Here is a 22328-nt window from a genome sequence, read left to right as displayed (position 1 = left end):
ACATTTATGACATGTTTAATGTGTTTAGAATAAAATGTCTTAGTTTGCTTTACACAGACTTTAATGTGTTGATGTCAGTGGGATGACCTGTTGTTTATGAGTCAATGCATGAGATGACACTTGTTTCATGGTTTCTGATCAACAGTGCAATCAATTAATGGAAAGAAATGAACTGAAATCAATCACGCAACAAAACAGTTTTGGAGAAGAAAAACAAGAAAACCAATTTTGGGTGATTTTATATTCAGCAAAAGAAACCGGTGACAATATGAACACAAATGGTCTGAATTGTGGAGGGTGAAACAATTTGGGTCTAAGACAATGGTGCCATTCTGCAACCATGCAGCATTTAAAGAGTGAGGAAGGGGGAGGAGCCAAATGACTGCAGCAAAAAAAGGAAGAAGAAGAAGAACGGAGGAGAGGAGGTCAGATGCTGGTGCGTTGCAGATGTGATGGAGTTTTAGGTGTCGTGGAAATCCTTCAGCAGCGTACGTCGCCTCTGCTCAGCAATGTGCATCTGGTTCTCTAAATCCTGCAGAGAAAAACAATCCTTTTTATTCCCTAGAAAATTGTCTAACCACAATAATGTCTCACTTACAAGCTCCTCCAAACTAGTGTTAAATCTACGTTAGAGCAAAACCATCAACAGCCTAAAACACGTGTCAAACTCATGGTGCGGGGGCTAAATCTGGGCCTTAGGAGCAGTGGTTCTCAAACTAGTTCCCCTTTCTCTACATTTTGAATCCATGTCCCCCCTTTGTCTAACTACAACATTCTGCTCAGAATTCTGTGAAAAAACAAATATAGTACATAACGATGGAATAAATGAGTGATAACACACATGTTAGAGAATCTAACTTTGTAAATAAGTGAATAAAACAGTATTTAGTGCCTCCTGAATAGATTTATTTCTATAGTTTTTATTATTTCTTGTCATCTCTCACCTGATGTGGAACCAAGACTGACAGTAGTATTTTCAGTTCTTGTTTTAATTAAGATATTTTCATCATCATCATTATGATTATCATTTTTAACTAAAAATAAAACATAATAAATTAAATTTTTAATGCTTTCATTTGTTAGCTGTCTCTAAAGTAGTGCCATCGCGTACCCCCATTTGAGAAACACTGCTTTGGATCATCAAATTCAGCCCACAGGAAAAATACAAAATGACAGAAAACATGAATCATTGTGTAAATGAAACTAAAGATTAGCAGGTTTACCAGTGCTTATAATGAAGTCATTTTTAATGCTAAATGATTAAAAAAACACATAATTATTACATAATTAGTGTTTCTGTGCATCTTTGTATGGTTTACAGTATATTAGACGATACAAAGCTCACGATATGACGATACTGCGATTATCAATATATTGGTTAGAAATCAATCTACAATATTCTATGACATTACAGAAAAAAAAAAGATTAAGTGAAAAAATACAATTTTAAAAAAATTGAAAAAGTGTCCTATGAACAGTGACACTATTTTAGTGCAACATTTCTGTAAATAAGTGTCAACATACCAATGTAAATGAATAAGTATCTCCAATAGTGCTTTATGTAAACAACAAATAGGGTCTTTCTTACCAGTGACACCATTATAGTGAAATATTACACTAAACAATATATTGGTTCCTTCAACACACAGTGACAAAATGTCTGAAGATGTACCTGCACATTTTAGTGAAAAAGCAGAAAATGTTTTGAAAATAATAAAATAAATCTTACATAAAAAAATGATACTGAGCGCGAGCGTATCAATAATTGATCGTGTGAAAAAGAATATCGTAATATATCGCTGTATAGAGATATCGTCACACTCCTAGTTTATACGGACCCAGAATATAAAATAAAGATATCAAAAATAATATTCCCTTTTATCAAATAGAAATTGTACACAACAAGTAAAGATCCTGTTGGAACTGATATACGTCACTTATTGCTTGGATATTGTCAGTTTCTTATATATTTTGGATTTTATGTATAGAAGTGTAAACTATGGCACAATAAAGTTGAAATTACTCGTTTTCCAGCATAAAAACTGTGGCACACTTGAAATCAAACTGCTCCATCATTGGCCCCTGAGCTAGAATGAGTGACACCCCTGCTTTAAAACAGTTGTTTACTGTCTATCCCAGGTCAGTGTTCTCCTCTCTCTCACCCCTCTGTCACTGGCACTCAGCTCCACCTCTCCTCCAACCACTCCTCTCTCATAGCTGTCAGCTCGCTCCACCTTCCACGACAGGTTCTCTATCTCAGCTTCTAGCTGGGCCTGCTGGTACTCAAACTGTAGGGAACAGAGAAACCACAACAATAGAGTTAGAACACAGACATCATCTATGTCATCAACTCAGAATAAATGGGAAACTAGGCAAGACCTGTATTCACAAGGCAAACACCTATTTGGCAATCGAAAATTGGATTTGTTGACAAGTTATATAATGCAGGAAAAACAGAAGACTGACCGTGACGTTTAATATAACCTTCAGCGAAGATCAAGGTCACACATTGAAAGGAAATGTTCAGTGGTACCAGTCTGAGCTCTGTATCTCAAAGTGTGGCCAAGTTATAGAGAAAAAAAAAAGTTTTTTTCTTTTTTATGACGTCATGAACTTTGACCCCTACGGATCTTTTTACTGGTAGGTCGTACAGCTTTGGTCCAATGAAATAAAATACTCAGCTTGAGATGAGTTTTTCATAAATGTAAGCTTTGAACTTGTACGCTAAATATTCATAGAGATATGGAAATTTTTGTTTCTGACACTTGACACGACCTTGAGGCTCTAAAAAAGGTCGACTGTACATCCTTGACGTTGTCCTTATGAGATGACATAAGTGTCATTAGTGCTGCATTAATAGTCTAGGAAGAGTTCTACAACAAAGGAGTTGCAGGAAAAAAGAAAAACTGCGATAATGAATTTGGCAATTACCAAATACAATTACATGCCAGTGGGTCAGTAAAACAGGAATAAGTGTAGAGTGCAGAGCACTAGACAAAAACAGACAGTTGTTCTGTGTGTTACCTAAGATGAGCTATGATTGGTTCTTACCAGCTTCTTGCGTGGGCCAGATTCCATGTAATAGGCGTAGGGGTAGGTGTACTGCAGTGTGTAGCGACACTGGAAATATGAAGACAGGACACAAGCATAAAGATGTATTCACTGAATCATTGACCTGTCATTTTTAAAAAGATGGTTCTGGTAAATAAACAGCAAAAGAATGATGTTAAGTAGTTGATCTACAACGTGGGGCAGGCCTACACAAGTAGGACTTAGGGATTTGTGACTTTCTGCCCACCTTCATTAATCAATTGGTATTATTATCGGAGGATTATTTTCTATCAAAACACATTATTTTGCACCATAGTCTATTCATTAACTTTTAAAAAAAGGGACTACTTTACAGTTTTAAAACCTGTGCTCCTCCATCTTGAAATCATGTGATTGATGATGTCACACGACCCCACTGCCTGTAAACATATTGTTTTCTATTGGAGTGAAGCATGCAGCCTGATTTATAGATCATTTGGTAGATTTTTAGATCATTTAGTAACTTTTTGAATAATTTAGCAGCTTTTTCACTCAAAATGCCAATTTTCTCTGCTTTTGGTTGTTTTAACTACTCAGGAAAAGTTAAAGATGTCAATGTAACCAAACATAACAACCCTGGATCAATCTGACACTGAGAATGTTCATGTACATACCTTTAATTTAAATGTTCTCCTGCACTACTTATCAATGCTCTACTGCACTATTTTCCTTTTATTATTATTATATTTTATTATTATCTTTCTTTTCTATTATTTTCCTTCTTTATATCTTATTTTTTTATTTTTATTTTTTATTTATTTTTTTATACTATTATTATTATTATTATTATTATTATTATTATCTTGTTATTTTATCGAGTTTGCACATTCTAGTCTAACTACTGTTTATATTTATACTTATGTTTATACTTATTATCATCTTTTCTAGTTGATTGTTTATTATTGAATGTTTTCACTATTGGAGAGAGCACAGTTGACCGAGTCAAATTCCTCGTGTGTACAACATACACTTGGCGAATAAAGATGATTCTGATTCTGATGTAAACCTGTTGTTTACAAAAAAGGATAAAAACATTTTTGACCCCCAAAAAATTGTGACAGCAGGGGGCGGCAGTTCCAACTCTGAGGTGTGGTAGTAGACAATGAAGCAGAGAAGAAGAGCTCTCCTAAGGGACCTTTAGAGGGTTACATCGCAATCTTTAGCTGTTTATATTAGGCCAGGCGTGTCAAACTCATTTTATAATACAAATACTGTATGAAGCAGTTCATCTTAAGCGTGCCGCAGATTTCAGATTTACTGTGTTTTAGTTTGCACTTCCATGAATAAATAAATTATAGAATATGCATTATATTACATATTATAGAATTTGTACGGCACTGATAATATCAAAGCAAAAATCTAAATTTTTTGATTTTGTGACCAAATTTTAAGTAATTTGGGCAAATTTTGTGCAATAATTTGAAGAAAATTGCAGAATTTAGGAAAAATTCAGACTTCTTTTAACAATTAGAGATTAAAAATGACTGCCATCATGTGATAAGGGTTAGAGTGAGGAGAAATGTGAGCTCTGTTAATATTGTGGAGTTTCATTGAATTTGTGTATTAATTTGGAGATATCTACGTCTGAATTAGTTGGTAATTTACACAAGGATTCATGGTTTCTCTGACTTTTTTGCTTTCTGCTTGGGCCAAAATGTATGTTTTTAAGGGCCGGATCTGGCCCCCGGGCCTCGAGTTTGACACGTGATTTAGGGATACTAAAAGCAGCACAAGGTGTGATTTTGGCTGAAAAAGCTGCTAAAGGCAGCCAAGATGGTCGCATCTACTATAGAATCAGTACAGTGTCATAATGAATGAACTCTTGCAGGGTTTTTCATGAGTGCACATGCTTTGTTTCACAGTTGTATTTCAGATTCACAAATGCACACGATCTACTCACAAATATAATTTTGAGGCACACTTGTAATATAAATCCACAGATAATGCAAATTGCTGAATGTGCATTTACAAACTGCTTCTGTTCTGTGAAACCTCTGTGTATTTGTGAGAGAAATCTGTGTGGCTAATTATGAGACTGCCCTGACGTCACGGGTCAACGAACGTCACCATTGGCTGATAAATCTGATTGACAGATTCATCAGCCAATCGGGTATGTTTGCTTTCAACCAATCATATGACTTCCTACATTTTCTCCACACTTTTAAACCAATTGCAGAGCTACTGATATGTACGCATGCACAGTGTTCAAACAAGAGTGTGGAGACCATGTCACCATGACACTGCTCACACTCCATTTATACTGATGTCCACCCCATATTCATTCTCATTCCACTGTATTACTGGATCATGTTTTTCTGCAGTCAGTGCCTTCTCCTCTTCCTTCTCTCTCTTCTCTGTTTCAGGTTCTTGAAGCTGGAGCTGACTGGAGTTCCTGATCAATGGTTCACGGCTCAACTAGTCTGGGACACCCTGATGTTCTATCTCTCTCTATCCTGTTCTGTTGGTCCTTATGTCCACTAACCCCAACCAGTCCACGCTGATGGCTGCCACCTCTGAACCTGGTTCTAACAAAGATTTCTGTTAGAAGGGATTTTTTTCTTCCCACTGTCGCTTATGCTTGTTCATGTGGATTTGTTTTTTCCTTTTTATTAAGAATTTTATATTTAGAAAGCGTGTTGAGATGATTTTTGTTTTAATTGGTGCTATATAACTAAAGTTGAATTGAATTAAATGATCTATAAATCAGGATGAATGTTGCACTCCAATAGAAAACAATAGGATGTTTACAGGCAGTGGGGCCGTGTGACATCATCAGTCATGTGATTTCAAGATGGAGGAACACAGGCTCTAAAACTGTAGTAGTCCCATTTTTAAAAGTTACAACAAATATGGTGAAAAGTAATGTTTTGTTTGATATAGATCTACTAACAAGGTTTCAGGCCACGTTTGTAAAAACAAACCTTTGATACTTTTTTTATAAAAGGACACATTAGTAAAAGGCCCTTCCAGTTGGGCCTGAATACCTTGGCCAGTAGCTTTGCAGCGTTATGCAGGTATTGCCAGTCAATCCAAGTTCCCAAGTTATTCATCACTCTCTCCTGGATCTTTTCCTGGATCCTTTGATACGTCTGAGCCTCCAGCTGAAGAGACTTGTTGTGATTCTCCCACTGGGAACAGAAATAAATAAAAAGAAAAACCTAAACTCTCAGGAGAAAAGAACACAAATCAAAGTCTGAGAGAAAAAACGAGTCTCTAGAAAATGTGGATTTTGTTTAACCCTCAGAAAACAATGTTTTACAGATGAACTGAAGAACCTAGAAGCAGGTTTTAGGAATGGATTCTGGCTACGGTAGAATGCAGGAAAGTAATGTATAAGGAATGCTTACTTTCATCATTCAAAACTTCACCAATGATACAGTTTACATTTTGCTAATTTGATATTGTGAAGAGTTGTGTAGTTAGCACCAGTATGAACTCCATAGTGTGAAAGATGCTCACCCTCTCAAAGTAGAAGAGGTATTTCTTTAGAGCCTCTCTGGCCTGAGCTTGTTGGCTCTGATTGACTATGTCAGGGTTTTCTTTGTAGCGACTGCACTCGTAGTATTCACTGCCGTGAGTCTTCCAGTCTCCCAGACACATCCAGCAGAAATCTGTCAATATGACAAAATAAATTAATGTAAGAGTTGAGTGACCATCACAATAAAAAACATGGACAAAAAGCAGGTGGAATCCCAGTGTAAACCAGTAAAATTGGTACGTGATTATTGGTAGAAGCCTTAAATAAAAGGAAACCTTTTTTCAAAAGAAATATTTTATTAGCTTGTCGAACTTAAAACATATTGATTGAGAATTTTTAAAACAAGCATTGATCATTAAAAAATGACTGCTGTACAATTTAGGACATCCTCAGGTCTCAGAGTGAGGCATCATGACTCAGCAAAAACTCAGTCACTTGTCAAACCAAATGGCGTCAAATGACACGGCCTCAGGCTTCAAAATAAAAGTCAGACTCAACGACCTCAGTCCGTAAAACACGTCATGGCTTTTTATTTTGAAGGAACCGGAAATACACATGATGAAGAAAGTTTAAAGGCCTGCTTTCTTTTTATTGTTTAAAAGTTAAGATATATCAATGTATTGTTTGATTAATTAATACATAGTTGAATGAAACATTGATATCTTAACCTTTAAACATAAATAGAAAAAAACAGCTTTTAACTTACCGGTACTCTCATATCCAAAGCAGCACATATTGATGATGTCATGTGTATTTCTGGTTTCTTTAAAATAAAACGACATGTCATGTTTTACGCCCTGAAGGTGATGACTTTTATTTTGAAGCCTGAGGCCGTTTCATCTGACAGAGGGTTTGCTGATTCATGAGTCCATTTGGTCTGATAAATGACAGAGGTTTTCCTGGTACCTCACTGAGACCTGAGGATGTCCTAAAATGTAAACGTAGTGCTGGTAAGATTTGGTAAAGCATCAGGTAAGTGCAAGGTGACAAACAATGTGTGAATGCAGCACTGGAACAATGGACTCACCATGTTTGCACTTGCAACATTGCTGAAAGACAAAGAAATGAGTGAGTGAAGAACAATCTTTAAAATCAGCTGCTCATTAGGTTCCAACTTTAGCAGATGTGACTCACTACATGTTTCCACTGGATTTATTGAAAAAACAAAACTAAAAACATTACAACCAAAAACAAATTGTGCTCCATTGTAATCAAACTGGTCCAGCAGTAAGAGTTTAAAGGCCCCAGTTTGCATTTTCATGATTTCCTGAGTGATTTTGTTGCTGACTCACCATGTGATTGCACCCTCCGTTCTTCTCAATGCAGATATTGCACTTAGGACACTAGAAGAAAGAGAAAGTCATGTTTTAAAAAAATCTTATTTCCATTGTGTGTGTGTGTGTGTTGCATGTCCACCGTACATCTTTAGTGTGTGCGCTGATGTAGTTTGCAGTTTCCGAGTCGTCTGCACATTTGGTCAACCATTTTCGAATTGTTGCGCAGTCTGTGGGTGCGTGGTACATCTGTCGACATTTAAAACTAAACCAAGAAAGAAAGATAAGCGTTAACTCATCACTGACAGACAAACCCACTAAAAAGACTTTGTTCCTCATGTTTATCACCAACCTCATAAAATGTTAGTCTGACTAACATTAAAACACATGTTTTAAACATTTATGGAAACAGTCACAGGATTAAAAAATTATTAAAAAAAAAAAACTGTTTAAAAACCTTGAATGGCAGAAAATTGCGCCTTTTTACGCGTTGGCATTGTGTTGGGTTCAGATTTTCACATGTTTTTAAAGTCCACAAAATATATCCACAATTCTCACATGTATTTTTGTTAGATTTTCACCTGTGACTTCAATACTACCCCCTAGTGGAGGGGTGGTGCTATCCACACATGTGGATCAGGACCTTTGTGTGTGTGAATCTGAGCAAAACTCAGTGTTTGTCTCAAAAATAAATGCACACGCCAGCGATCCACAAACACACTTTACACAATTAAAGATTTACACATAATTCAAGATAATTACACACACAAATTAAAAAACACGCTTGTAAATCATGGATATATTTGTGAATATTTTTGAGACACATTTCTTCCCATACTTTACTTTGTCCTAATAGAGCAAAGCTGTGCTTTAGGTCACAGAAAGTGTTCTCAGAGTCCTTGTGTCTGTTTAGTCTAAGCTGGCATCAGAGATTCTCCTTCCTACCAGATACCACAGCATCACTTCAGAGATCCAGCACATGCCTCTACAGATCCCAAAGACGGATCACAAGATAAAGTCATCAAATATAATATAATAGGGATGTAACGATTCACTCAACTCCCGATACGATTCGATTCATGGTACTGGGTTCACGACACGATTCTCTCACGATTTATTTTACAAAATGGGACTGTAGTCAAATGATGACTGAAAAATATTCCTTTATTTTTTTTGGGAAAATACTGTATTATTTTATTTTTATTTTTAATTGCCTAAAGAATCCCTTGATAAACTATTCAAACCAACCCAGTGGTTGGTTGGCATATTCACGTAATATTACAAATATTCTTTCGGTGCTAAAGGGGTAAGGAATCATTTATTAACATATAACATTAACATGTAAGAGTAGAATGCAGCCAGAAAAAAAATAGTAGCAGATTCCGCCCGCCGGTAAGCTGCTGGACAAGAGAAGGGATAAATATATAGCACCCTCTGCTGTTTAAAAAAAGTACTGCGATTCAATTTTCAGAGTATCGATGTCAATTGTGATACCTATGAATCGATTTTTAACTGCCTTATGATTAATCGTTACATCCCTATAATATAATGATTGATTATTGTATTAAATAAATGGTTAAGAAACCACTCCACAAATCTATGAATTATAAAAACACTACAGTATGATATTTCTGACTTTTCCTTTGTTTAAACAAAGTAATATAAAGTATGAATATGTATTGATTGTTAGTTACCAGAAGACCTCACTGCAGCGGCTGCACTGCACCCTGCGAGCTCGAGGTTCCTGCACTTTGATGACGATTGGACAGTCGGCTCCAGGACACAACTGCAACTGGAAGTGAGTCTGCACAGCAAAGAGGAGACACAAGTTCATCTAATTTAATCACATTGTTTATTAAAGACGACAACTTCACTGGCTACTTTTTATTTTCAAATGCATTCATTTTAGTTATTTAATTACTTTGGGCTTAGTTACATTTCTCTCTTTAACCAGTGGGGGGGGAGGCAGATGGTAAGAATACTGATTCACCGATAGAAGATTAAGGTTTGGAATGAAAATGTTACTATCTCCTATATCTCCTCTGGCAGTAATACAGATGAGAATGATGTGTGGCTAAATATTCACTTACATAAAACTGTAGTCCTACTTCCTAGTGCTAGTTCAAACACTGCTAATGGTAGTAAACCACCAGGTTAGTGCACGGGCGCACGCGCACACGCACACAATAAAAAAGTCAAATACCTCCACATAGTCTCTGAAGAGGTAGCGTCTGTATTTGTCCTTCAGCTCCTCTCCAGGCAGCAGTGGCAGGACAAAGTCTTCTGGCATCTGAAGGGAACAGTCCTGAGCCATGCACGAGATGCCTGAACACAAACACAGACATATTTAAAGCTGCAAGCAGCGATAAAGGACCCTCGAAACCACATGCATATCGGGAAGTGTGGGTTAAAGTGTTGAGACATAGCTGACCATTTTCAAGGATTATATCACAAACTTTCCTGCAATGTTCTGTGCAAATATACAGTAATTTCTGGACTATAAACCGCTATTTTTTTCTCACTCTTTGAACCCTGCGACTTAAACAATGACGTGACTAAATTGTGAATTTTTCCCGGTTTTATAAGTTTCATGCCGCCACAAAATTGAGCTCTGTCACATTAGACCAGGTGGAACAAAAGATTGTTTACATTAAATCATTTTTAATTTTCATGAGTTTTTGAACATGTTCAGGTCCTCAAAAATGTGATCACTTTATTTGTAATAACAATAATAATAAAAACAAGTTGCATTACAATAGGGTCCTACGCACCGTTGTGCTCGGGCCCTAATAATACAGCTCAGTTCTACATTTAGATCTATGCCACACACTTTCATAAACCAGGCTGATTGTCATTGTTACAGTGGTCTAAAGAACTAGTCTGGGTGTCATCAACATGATCTTTGTGCCACTGATAAAAGGAAGTTTACAATACTTAGGATGTTGGGTTTATCATATGATTTAACAGCAGAATCCTCACACACTCCACTTAGAGAAAGCAACTAAAAGTGAGAGAGCTTAAAAACAGCCTGAACTAATGCACAGAACCGACTGGTGTCAACACACACACAGTGATAGTTATGTAGTCATGGTGTGTGTGGCTGCAGGATACGTCACTATGGAGTCTTTACATTTTCACAAAGCTGCTGCATTTGAACATTTTTTTATGCACTACAAAAGAAACCTGAAAAACTAAAGGAAGTTGAAGCGCCCAAGTCCTTTAACTAGGTTCACTTCTGGAGGTGCAGGGATAGTTGTTTTGACGGGTAATTCTTGGTAAAGAATATGAAAAATAGCCCGTTGGTGTTTTGACTCTTTAATCTTGCAAATAAACAGGGATCGTGAATACAAAAATGTGCCTCTCAAATGTCCAGTAAAACAAAGAAAAACCATTCACAAGAGCCCAGGGAATACCTTGATTACCCTTGAGTACCGTCCAAAAACTGTTTGCTTCCCCTGATTGACCACACGTGTGCGATCACCATGGCAAACCTAAATAACTGCATGCCCCGCCCGCTCCTACAGAAGTGATATAATTTAGTATTTTGGACAGCAGTGTTCTAAACTTTTAATTTATATTTGAGATGACTACCTTATGTTCAGTTAAAATAACATGTTTGTATTGTTTCACAGATATTGTTCAATGTTTTACAGTAAAATGAAATTGCAACACTTACCTACTCCCATGCCATCTTTGACCAACACAGTGCAGTGCTGCTCCCAGCATGCTTTGCAGAACGAGTGCTGGCAGGGCAAAGCCAGCAGGGCGTCTCTACGTACAACCTGAAGACACACACCACACTGGAGGGACTGGGGGGGCTGAAACACACCAACACGCACAGTTAACACCTAATGAGAGCAAAAAGTCTTTAAATAAAGCATCTGCAACATCTACATCAACTGAACACATGTTACAGAGAAGCTTTAGTTTTAACTCCCGCCTTTTACCAGTGATATTAATCAACAGCAGATAGAGTTTTAGAGGATAGTGGATATTCTGCTGCATTATAAAGAAAAAAATACTCACAGTGACTAATCTGCAGCTGCTGCTGGGCTGAACCTGCGCATCCGACAAAACCAGAGACGAGTTGGATTTATATCTGAGGAAAAACAAGGAAACCAGCAGTCAATAGAGAATTAAAAAAACAAAGTTGATCTGATATATTCAGACCTCAAACTTACAGTCTCATGACACACATTCATAACATAACCAAACCGATAAAGCGGACATGGGTTCGTATATAAACCGTATATAAACATTTACAGACCTTAGAGTCACTGTTAGTTTACCAATAAACCGGACGAGATTGGTCACCTTTACAATAAGTGCTGACTAGGCCACTGGGAGTGAGGCCCAAGGTCAAGACAGGCTGACTTGATAATACTGTATCATGTTTTTCTGCAGTCAGTGTCTTCTCCTCGTCCTTCTTTTTCTGCTCTGTTTCAGGTGTCGTGAAGCTGATGATGTCAGTTCCTGATCTGTGGTTCACGGCTCAACTAGTCTGGGACACTCTGATGTTCTATCTCTCTATCCTGTTCTGTTGGTCCTTCTGTCCACTAACCCCAACCAATCCACGCAGATGGCTGCCACCTCTGAACCTGGTTCTAACAGAGATTTCTTCCTGTTAAAAGGGAGTTGTTTCTTCCCACTGTCGCTAAATGCTTGTTCATGTGGATCTTGTTTTTTCTGTCTTAATATGAATTTTATATTTTGATAAGTGCATTGAGATGACTTTGTTGTAAATTGCGCTACACAAATAAAGTGGAAATGAATTCAGATCTGTAGCCATAAGAGGCTTTGATGACCCTCATTAAACTGTCTACAGCTTTTTCAGCATTACAATTCCTACAAGTTAAAACAGCAGCATGAACCTTTACCTAGAAATACAGTTATTTAGTGTTTTTTCAACCTTGGGGTCGACTGATATGTCTAGTAACTGATGAAAAAAAAAAAAAATACTGATTAAAATTGAAAGACCACACACAATCTCAAACAACTGTATTTTATACTTTCACTTTCTCAATTATAAATCTAGGCAATACAAAAATAAAGTCACTTTGTGAACTCATCGTAACCACTGTATTTGTAACAGTGAAACAAACCTCATAAAAATAACTAATTCTAAAGAAAAAAGGTCTCTGCTTTAAACCCAAAAATATTGATATAAAAATGGGGTCACAACCTGACAAAGGTTGGGAACCACTGCAGTAATGCAACACAGTGGGATGCATTGAAAGCAAAACAACAAGAATGATCAATTGAAATTAAAATCATTATAATAAAACAGAAGAAGAAAAATCAGCTCACAGGCTGTTCCAACTTCTGTGGAAATTCCTCTCGACGAGCCAAAGTGAGCCTTAATGTGTGTTCGCGTGTGTGTGTGTCCTCCACGTATTGTATTTGCCAGTGTGCACTGACTCCCTATGCCTAGTGAAAGGACGGAATTTGTTAGCACATGGAGGCTGTGAAGCCTGCCAAAGGCCTCTAGAGAACATCTCTAATGTTGCAGGTAGCAGAACGTCTCTAACGTGCACTCAGTGTGACTGTGAACCTACTGTCATCCTGACAGAGCTCAGGGCACCAGTGGCAAAGCGGCCAATCTTGGTGTTTTCTGACAAATACCAACTTATCTCCCTGTACGGTGTTAAGCTGTAAGTACGTCGGGCACTCATCACACCACCCACACTTAGTCTGTTTCTGACAGTTTGAGCAGAAACATGCACATTAGTGGCCTGCTGAAGGTCATTTTCCTCCTTCCTAGCACCAAGGAGCAGATAGCTGGCCTGTCTCCTGGTAAATCCTCCATGCTCTTGACACCTTCTTGCCACAGCGTGCCTTGCTGTGTTACTTAAGATGAGTTGCACTACCTGAGCAACTTCTGTGGGTTGTAGATACTGGCTGTGTTGTAAATGTCATACTAATGTACTACTCATACTAACTTAAAGATTAAAGATTAAATCAGGGCTTTTGCCTTTATTGGTCATAAGTCATTACATTTAACCCATCCCTTAGGAGCAGTGGGCAGCCATACTGCGGTGCCTGGGGAGCAGTTAGGGTTTAACCATCCATAAACATATCACTAGGGATGAAACGATTCACTCAACTCCCGATACAATTCGATTCACGTTACGATTCTCTCACGATTTATTTTGCAAAATGGGACTGTAGACAAATTTTTTTTTTTGAGAAAAAAACTAGAAAATACGGTACTATTTTCCTTTTATTTTTCATTGTCAAAAGAATTCCTTGATAAACTATTCAAAACAATGCAATTTAACTAAAAATAAATCTTGAATGAAATAAATAAAGGAATAATACAAATGAAAATGAAGCCTATTAATTTAAATTCTGGTTCTATAATAAACTATGCAAAACTGCATAATAGTTCTTTTTCTTTTTAAAAGTGCAACTGAAAATGTATTTTGTGCCTTAACACAGTGGTCGGTTGGCATGCAGATATCTTGCAGTGAAGAAGAGAAGCTATGCTAGCAGACAGAGCTAATAGAAAAACGTGACTTTTACAGATATTCAAGTAATATTACAGATATTTTTTCGGTGCTAAAGGGGTAATGAATCATTTATTAACATATTTAAGAGTAGAAGGCGGCCAGAAAGAAAGTATTCGCCTGCCGCCTACACTTCTGGATAAAAAAAGTACTGCGATTCAATTTTCAGAAAATCGATATCAACCGTGATACCTATGAATCAATTTTTAACTGCCTTACAATTAATCGTTACATCCCTACATATCACTCATACTAAGTCTGATGTCAAAATGAGTATGTATTTCATTCACATTAGATAGTATGAAAAGATTGAGTACATTACATGAGAAATACCCAGATGTATACTATATAGGGACATTTCCTAAGTATGTATGGTGGTCACACTAGTCATACGCAACCAGGCAGACCTGATAAAACTGTATCATGTTTTTCTGCAGTCTGTGCCTTCTCCTCGCCCTTCTCTCTCTTCAGGTTCTTGAAGCTGGAGATGAAGGTTCCTGATCTGTGGTTCACGGCTCAACTAGTCTGAGACACTCTGATGTTCTATCTCTCTATCCTGTTCTGTTCTTCCTTCTGTCCACTAACCCCAACCAGTCCACGCAGATGGCTGCCACCTCTGAACCTGGTTCTAACAAAGATTAATTCCTGTTAAAAGAAAAACTGTTAGAAGGGAGTTTGTTTGTCCCACTATCGCTTATGCTTGTTCATGTGGATTTGTTGTGATTTTAAATTTAATATTTTGATAGCGCTTTTAGATGACTTTTGTTGTTATTACCACTATATAAATAGAGTTGAATTGAATTGAACCACCCCACGATACATTGCGAGAGGAACGTAAAATGGTCCTGGGACAGATTTCAAGCTAAAATTCAAACATCCTCTTTTCAAAATAAAAGCATTTGCTCTCGTCTTCCATTAGTATTTTTTTCAACACTTTTGTGAATAGGGCTCTTGTTTTGAAATTAACAGGAAGTTTAGTCAGTAACACAATGGAGGGTCTCTGAAAATCTACAAAATGTTAGCATGAAATATATTTCCGTGAGTTTTATGGATCAAATGAGCACATGTTAATATTCTACTTGGTCACTTTCTCACTTTAAGTGAACCCCGTTATTGTTTTTTCGAGAAGCATATAAAGATGAAGTTAGACATTAAATTGATATCAAAGAAGAATTGAACATGAGAAGTGAAAGATTTGACAGCTGCTATGAAACAGAACAAGCAAATACAGCTGAGAGGAAGCACGTACCTGTCCAGGATCTGTGACACCTGCCATTGAAAGTGCACCAGGATCAGTTTTGCTACTGCCGGTAAAACCTGAGCATGAAAATAAAGGAAAACACAAGAAGAAGAAGAAGAAGAGACGGGTTTAACGTTGCTGTGGTAACAATCTGGTTAACTGGAATTGTTTTCAGTTCACTCACAACACTTCATTAAACTACAAAAAAAAAAAAAAAAAAAAAAAATAGTGCTGGGCGGTATACCGGTTCATACCAAATACCACCATATATATTCGTTATATTAATTTTTAATATACCAGTGTACCGGTACACAACTTTCGGAAAACATTGGTAAACTTAAGATCTTAAAAAACCTAAAACACAAGTTTGGCTCCCATATTAATTGTGAATAAAACATGCATCCTTACAACAACAGTCAATATCTGTGTTTCTATTACCCTCGGAAATGCGCAAAAACGAAATAGTGCAATGAAAACTGGTAATAGAAACACCTAAATTTAGAAAAAGCCCTCAAATATCGCAAAAATGTTTTTACGCTTACATGGAGGTATTTCAGTTGTTCGATATTGAAATGTGTCGCAAAAGCGCCATGGAAACACTTTTTCCGCAAATACATGTCACAGGACGTGACGTACCTGGTCAGATAAGTAAACCTGACGCGGTACGTGTGGACAGAAGAAGAGACGGGACATTTCTTAGAGTTATACTTAATGAGTACTGCCATACTAGATGTGAAACAACAAATGAATACAGAGTGTTTTAAGGAGGTTCTGAGTGTCTGTTTTCCTGCGCCAAAGTCTCGTGGGATGAGATTTCACGGAAGTTACGAGGCTTCCTGCTCAAAACAACGTTCAATGAAAACATGCTCAAAGCTCAAATATACTTTGTCGACATTTTGCGAAAATCTGTAATGGAAACCCAGCTGACTGAACTCCCACTGACCTTTAATGCAGCAGCCACAGTGTTCACCTCCTCCATCAGGACCCTCTGACTCTCTTTATAGGTCAGACAGGTAAACAGGTACTCCTCTGGGTCAAAGGAGTCTGCCCCCTGCTGCTCCACGTCACTGGCCACTCCTTCATAGTAGCTGGCGATGTCACCCTGGTCCTCTTCATCCCCCCCATCATCCTCATCCTCCTCTCCCTCAGAGTTCACCCCAAAGTCATCTTCGTTGCTGTCTGACGCCTGGCTGTTCATGTCCACAGACATCCAGACAACTGAGTCACTCCCCCAGACAGGTAGACCACCAGCCTACCTGTCGGATCCCACTGGTCCACTGAGCTGGAATAGCTTAATTACAGCTCCACCTCCACGTTTTAACACTGCTGCCTCCTGCTCCCTCAGTCAGACAGGACTGTTTAGAAACTCTGATCCTGTCCGAGTGGGTGTGGCTCTAGAATAAAGTGTTCTCAGCAGCAGCGGAAAAAGCAGAAGAAGTGGCACTCCCCGTCACTCATTTGGAAAGTGGATTTGCGATAACCTGAGGATAAAAGACAGGAAAGAAGATGAATGATGGAGCAGAAATAAAACATATGGTTATATGATTTGGAATTATTATGTTTTGCTTGAGGTTTTCATGGAAGACACATTTAATCATTTTATTGAATTTTTGATTGGACATGGGAAGAACGTGACGTATCACATCTATCGGGAAAAACAACACAACAAACCTTTTCTTTTCCGCTACAACATATACGACCACATAAGAACTATTTTCACTTTTATTTTTATTGAAGTCTTGAAGCAGCAACTCGACAATAACATACAATTATTTAATAAACTTAAAACAAAATTAAATTCAGAATAAACCAGCCACTTCATTCGGATTCAAATTTAATTTGAATGGCCATTTTTATTCAGAATTAGGTGTTAAATCCTTATTCTGAATTAAAGGGGAATTAAATCTCATCTAAACATGGCCATTGACAAATGATCTGATTCTAATAAAAGCCACTCAGAGTCAGTGGGTTTTTCAGTAACTTTATTAATCTTTGGTAAAATCCCTGTATTGGTTGTGCTTGGTCTTCTTTTGTAGTTTCAAAAATAAACATTTCACAGATTGCAATTTGTAATTAATTTAATATCATTACTCTACTAAACATTACACAATTCTTTCTCAGATGCTATAAAACAAGCCTTACAGGCATGTGACAGCAGGTCATATAATAGGCAAACAAGGTGAAGGTTTGGATACATTTTCACCAAAAAAGCGTACTAGGTAACATCAGGGAAATAAGCACCATACATTGTTTAGATCCCGCTTTATAAAAGTAAAATATATAAATGCAATGGGCTGCACCGATGACTGCCTTTCAAAACAAAAAGAAGAAAAAAAAACAATAAATAAACGGAACAAAAAATTGTCTTTACAACCTGCATCTGGATTTGTTGACAAGTTTGTTCTTTTTACGAATTAAATTGAAAATAATAATGCAGGAAAAACAGAAGACTGACCTTGACCTTAAATATGACCTTGAGTGAAGGTCAAGGTTACACAATGAAAGGAAATGTTGTTCAATGGTACCAGTCTGAGCTCTGGATCTCAATTTGTGGCCAAGTTATAAGGAAAAAATGTTTGTTGTTGTTTTGGCTGAGCTTCGTCGTCCTGAGAGCGTTGAGGTCTCACTTTGTTCACTTTTCTGAGGAGTTCTTGACCTTAAATACGACCTTGAGCAAAGGTCAAGGCCACAAAAACTTTGACCCTTACCAATCTTTTTACTGGTAGGTCATACAGTTTCAGTCTAGTTAAATGAAATACTTCTCATATACGTAAGCATCAAACTTGTACGATAAATATTCATAGAGATATGGAAATTTTTGATTTTTGACACTTGACACAACCTTGACCTTGACATTTTGGCTCCAGAAAAGGTCGTCTGCACATCACTGACATTGCCCATATGAGATGATATATGTGTCATTAGCGCTGCATTGATAGTCTAGGAGGAGTTCCAGGACAAAGGAGTTGCAGAAGAAAAATAATAACTCCTACGATGACAATTTACTTGGCAATTTCCAAATATAATTATAATTAAACAGGTCACAGAATACCTCAATTGATGAGTTTTCTCTGCCTTGAAGCCTCATTTAATAATCAATATAATACTCAATTACCAAAATATTTGACAGCTGCAGATCTAAAGAAAAGTGTCAGACTCCAGCCAACAGTTTCTTTTGACTATTTATTTTTATCAGTGGTTCCAGAGGGACACGTCTCTAAGTCTTTAGGTCATGTGCAGTAAGAAATGAATTATTGTGTCAAGAACTATAATCCTCAACTGTGGGAATTGTTTTGCTTGTTTTTCCCACTTAATGAGTATAGATTTAGTCCCTGCAAACAGATTATGTGAACACGGTGCATCCCAGAAGGCGATTCAAGGAGACATATGGAGCTTACCAACACCAGGTGGTTAGTGACGTGTCTACAGCTGTCTACTGGTGATTACATGAGCCAAAGTTCCCGGAGTAAACAGAGCTAATCAGAGGATGGAGGCTTTTCTTTACAGATAACCATGGACTGACTGGGTACGTCCAAGGTTTCCTCTGTTAAAGGCCACAGAGTTTGGTAACATCTAAACTTCTCCCTGACACACTTGCATTTTAAAAATACTTTAAACAGCCTAAAAATAGTCATTTCATTGTTTAACTATGGGTGGATCCTTTAACAGGAGTCAACATTTCACCTTAAAAAGTCCTTAACTAACAACAGTTTATTGCCCTAAGGTGGAATGAATTTATCCCAACAATACAGACCAAGTAAACTGGGAAGTCAATCAATGATGCTATAATTTTAAGGCATGAGGGAAATATAATAAACAGTAAAAACACCATTGTAGTTATTTTGCTTATGTGTGTGTTTTTTTTAAAGAAAATTATATCTGATTATAAATGAATTGCATATAATAATAATAATAATAATAATAATAATGGTGACCAGAAACAGATTAGGGAAAGTTTTGATGTAGAGTGTTTCACCATAGATGGTGAATTGAACCTAATCAGCTACCGTAGATTAGACTTTAATAGCAAACCTTCAAATTTATTATCACAATATAAAATTTTGAGTTTATTTCCAAAACTTCAACTTTATTCTGGATTTGCCCAAAATTATTTTCTCAATCAAAATTGGCCCTAAACCTGTCCTATAGAATTATACTAGTAGGATGGCAGGCTTTTTAAATTTTGTTTTGCAACAATAACTTCTGCTTTATGGATTTTTTGAGTGGTGATTTAGGTTTTCAAAAGGATCCTACCATGAAAACCTATTTTATTGTGACAGTGTTTGTAACCTTTCTGTGTCTAATAATGTCTAACCAGTAGGCCTGGGCAATATATCGTGAGTCAAGATATATTGCGACTTCTATTTTGGTGATTTAGAAAATTACAATATCGCCCACAGCAATATTTTATTTTATAGCTTATTTTGTATAAAAATACTTGTTTTAGGAGTTGCTGCTTTAGCTACTTCTCAGTTAGATGGATTTCTGACCCAGATCTTCAGAACTCACTCACACATGCTGTCCCCTATAGGAGAAAATGCTAAAAGTGGCACATATTGTAAAGCCATTTGTTAATAAACGTGCTTGTGTGGCATTTTATATCAGCAAATTTAACCCAGAATTGTTTTTCTTCTAAGCCTTTGAGTCAAAAGTATCAATATTTGGAAAAACTGAGGCTCCAAACAAGTTTAATTCAATAATACATTTTGTTCGGAGATCAAAAACAGATTTCTGGCATTTGGGCTTTAGTGTGACTTCACAAATATTCATCTTGATATAAACCAGAAGGGTTGGTAGACACAGTCTGGCCACCAGTCCAGTCACACGAAGGAAGTTCGCATTCCGCCCGATCCAGGATAAAAACAGGTTAAAAATAGGTTCCAAACTGGGTGACACACTTCCAGCCAAGCTAATGTGTCAGCGACTCAGCACTAATATTAGGGCTTGATAACAGCTCTGTGGGAGGAGCCAGGCGTGTCTGTATGCTTCAGTGATAAACCACTTTTTTTCTTTTTTTTTTTTTTAACCCTGTCCGTGTTTCCAAAGACTGTCGAATGTTCGTTAAAAACAGTCTTTAAAATTAAATATAAAGAGCAGCAGGGCTAGCTAACTAGCTAGCTAACCATTAGCCGGTGTCACGAGTTGACTGGTTTCCTTGTTAGAACGTTCTGCTAGTCACACCAATAGCTGATAATTAGTGTAAAACCATGCAGTAGTCCAGATTATAATTAAATAAAAAGAATAAGATTAAGCAAAGTTAAGGGTGGAAAAAAATATGAACAAATACAGCGACATATGGCAGACGTGCTGGAGTACATTCAGTAAATTTGAGAACTTTTATTTATTATAGTGCTGCTGTCTAAGTTAACAGACGTGAATGCACAATTGTGATCAGGTATTTAAATGTTTGTTTAAATAGCAGCTGCGACTGGCCGACACACAGGGAAAAGTCACCAGTTAACTAGAGAACCAGTAGATGTCATACATGGGATTAGCTCGGTGGCTCGCGTGCAAGCATTCACAGTCACTAGTAAAGTGGTGACACGCAAACTCAGCAGGATATTTTGACCATACACAAATTGTCCATAAAACACACTATTGTTTTCCAAACAAATGTTTCCATATATATATCAGAGCTAACCCATGTAGCACCCACTACCTCAGTGCCGCTACACCCGCCCCTGACCCACGCCAGTCCGGGGATTGAGATGTAAACAAGGCCCTCCGGAGCTCAGCAACTATCAGAAACGTGTAAAGCACCGCTGTGTGAAATCTTACATTTTAATGTAAGAATGTCTCACCTTTCAGAGCTGAACTGGATGCGCCTGCAGCGAAAAGTGTACGAAGGTTTGCTGCGAGGAAACCATGGAGCGCATTCTCACTCAGCCTGGATGCTAGGCGGAAGTTACACGGCTACAGGGCTGCTTATCGATGACGTCACATCCGTCACTCTGATGCGCACGCACCGTCAGAAAAAAAGCAGCGTTGATTTCATTGTAAACATGTTCATTTTATCAGGTAAATTCAACAAACACAAGAGAAAATTCAATGAATATTATCCCCTCTTTGAAAGTTTTCTGAGTGAATTTAAATAATATAAAGACTTTGTCTCTTATTCATACAAAAAATTCAATTCTGTATGTATGGTTCTTCCTTGCTTGTCCCCTTTCTATATTATTGCATAGTGTACACTTCTGACTTGTACTTTGTATTTTTCCAAAAATAAAAATAAAAATAAAGAAATAAAGAAATAAAAAAAGCAGCAGCACACTTCTGGTTGCAGTACAAAACATTTATTTTACAAGTGTGAAATAATCCAATTTATTTGGAAATCTCTATATGATTTGCTGTTTTCTAAAGATATAAACATTGATTTCTGGTCATTTCAAAATATTCAATTTGGCATCTTCCTTCAGAATAAAAAAACTTACATTTTAGATCAATAATTGAATTATAATATTTTATATACACAATATAATATTGGAGATTTTCTTGTTTCAAAAATTCTTTGATAAAATTGTAAATGTCCATGCAAGAAAAAGATAGAATTTGATGCTTAGGTTAAATCTATTTAAATAAAAATACCCCATTACAATGTTTTTGTCATTTTATTTTATCTTATACGTTTTCTTTTGTTGCTGTTGAACTGTATTTTTTGGTCTATGTATTTAGTTCATGTTTGTAGATGATGTGCATTGATGTGTAACTGAGGAAGTTGTTGCACATTATCTTGTTTGTTA

At 37.0% G+C, this 22328-nt stretch overlaps 1 protein-coding gene across 1 annotated transcript; it reads right to left on the bottom strand.

Moving 5' to 3' along the window:
* Positions 1-222: 222 nt before the first annotated feature.
* Positions 223-21525, bottom strand: arih2 (ariadne homolog 2 (Drosophila)). Its single transcript, XM_028452178.1, has 15 exons — positions 21390-21525; positions 16532-17069; positions 15598-15665; positions 11869-11941; positions 11519-11660; positions 10046-10167; positions 9537-9646; positions 7990-8107; positions 7861-7911; positions 7596-7617; positions 6550-6701; positions 6075-6218; positions 3052-3120; positions 2163-2288; positions 223-532 (listed from the first exon to the last, which is right to left on the bottom strand). The coding sequence occupies exons 2-15, from the start codon at positions 16796-16798 to the stop codon at positions 461-463; spliced, it is 1536 nt and encodes a 511-aa protein (XP_028307979.1). The 5' UTR covers positions 16799-17069; positions 21390-21525; the 3' UTR covers positions 223-460.
* Positions 21526-22328: the final 803 nt, after the last annotated feature.

Source organism: Gouania willdenowi, chromosome 7 (assembly GCF_900634775.1).
Source record: "Gouania willdenowi chromosome 7, fGouWil2.1, whole genome shotgun sequence".
Classification (NCBI taxonomy): domain Eukaryota; kingdom Metazoa; phylum Chordata; class Actinopteri; order Blenniiformes; family Gobiesocidae; genus Gouania; species Gouania willdenowi.
This window is presented reverse-complemented; position numbering and strand designations above follow the sequence as displayed.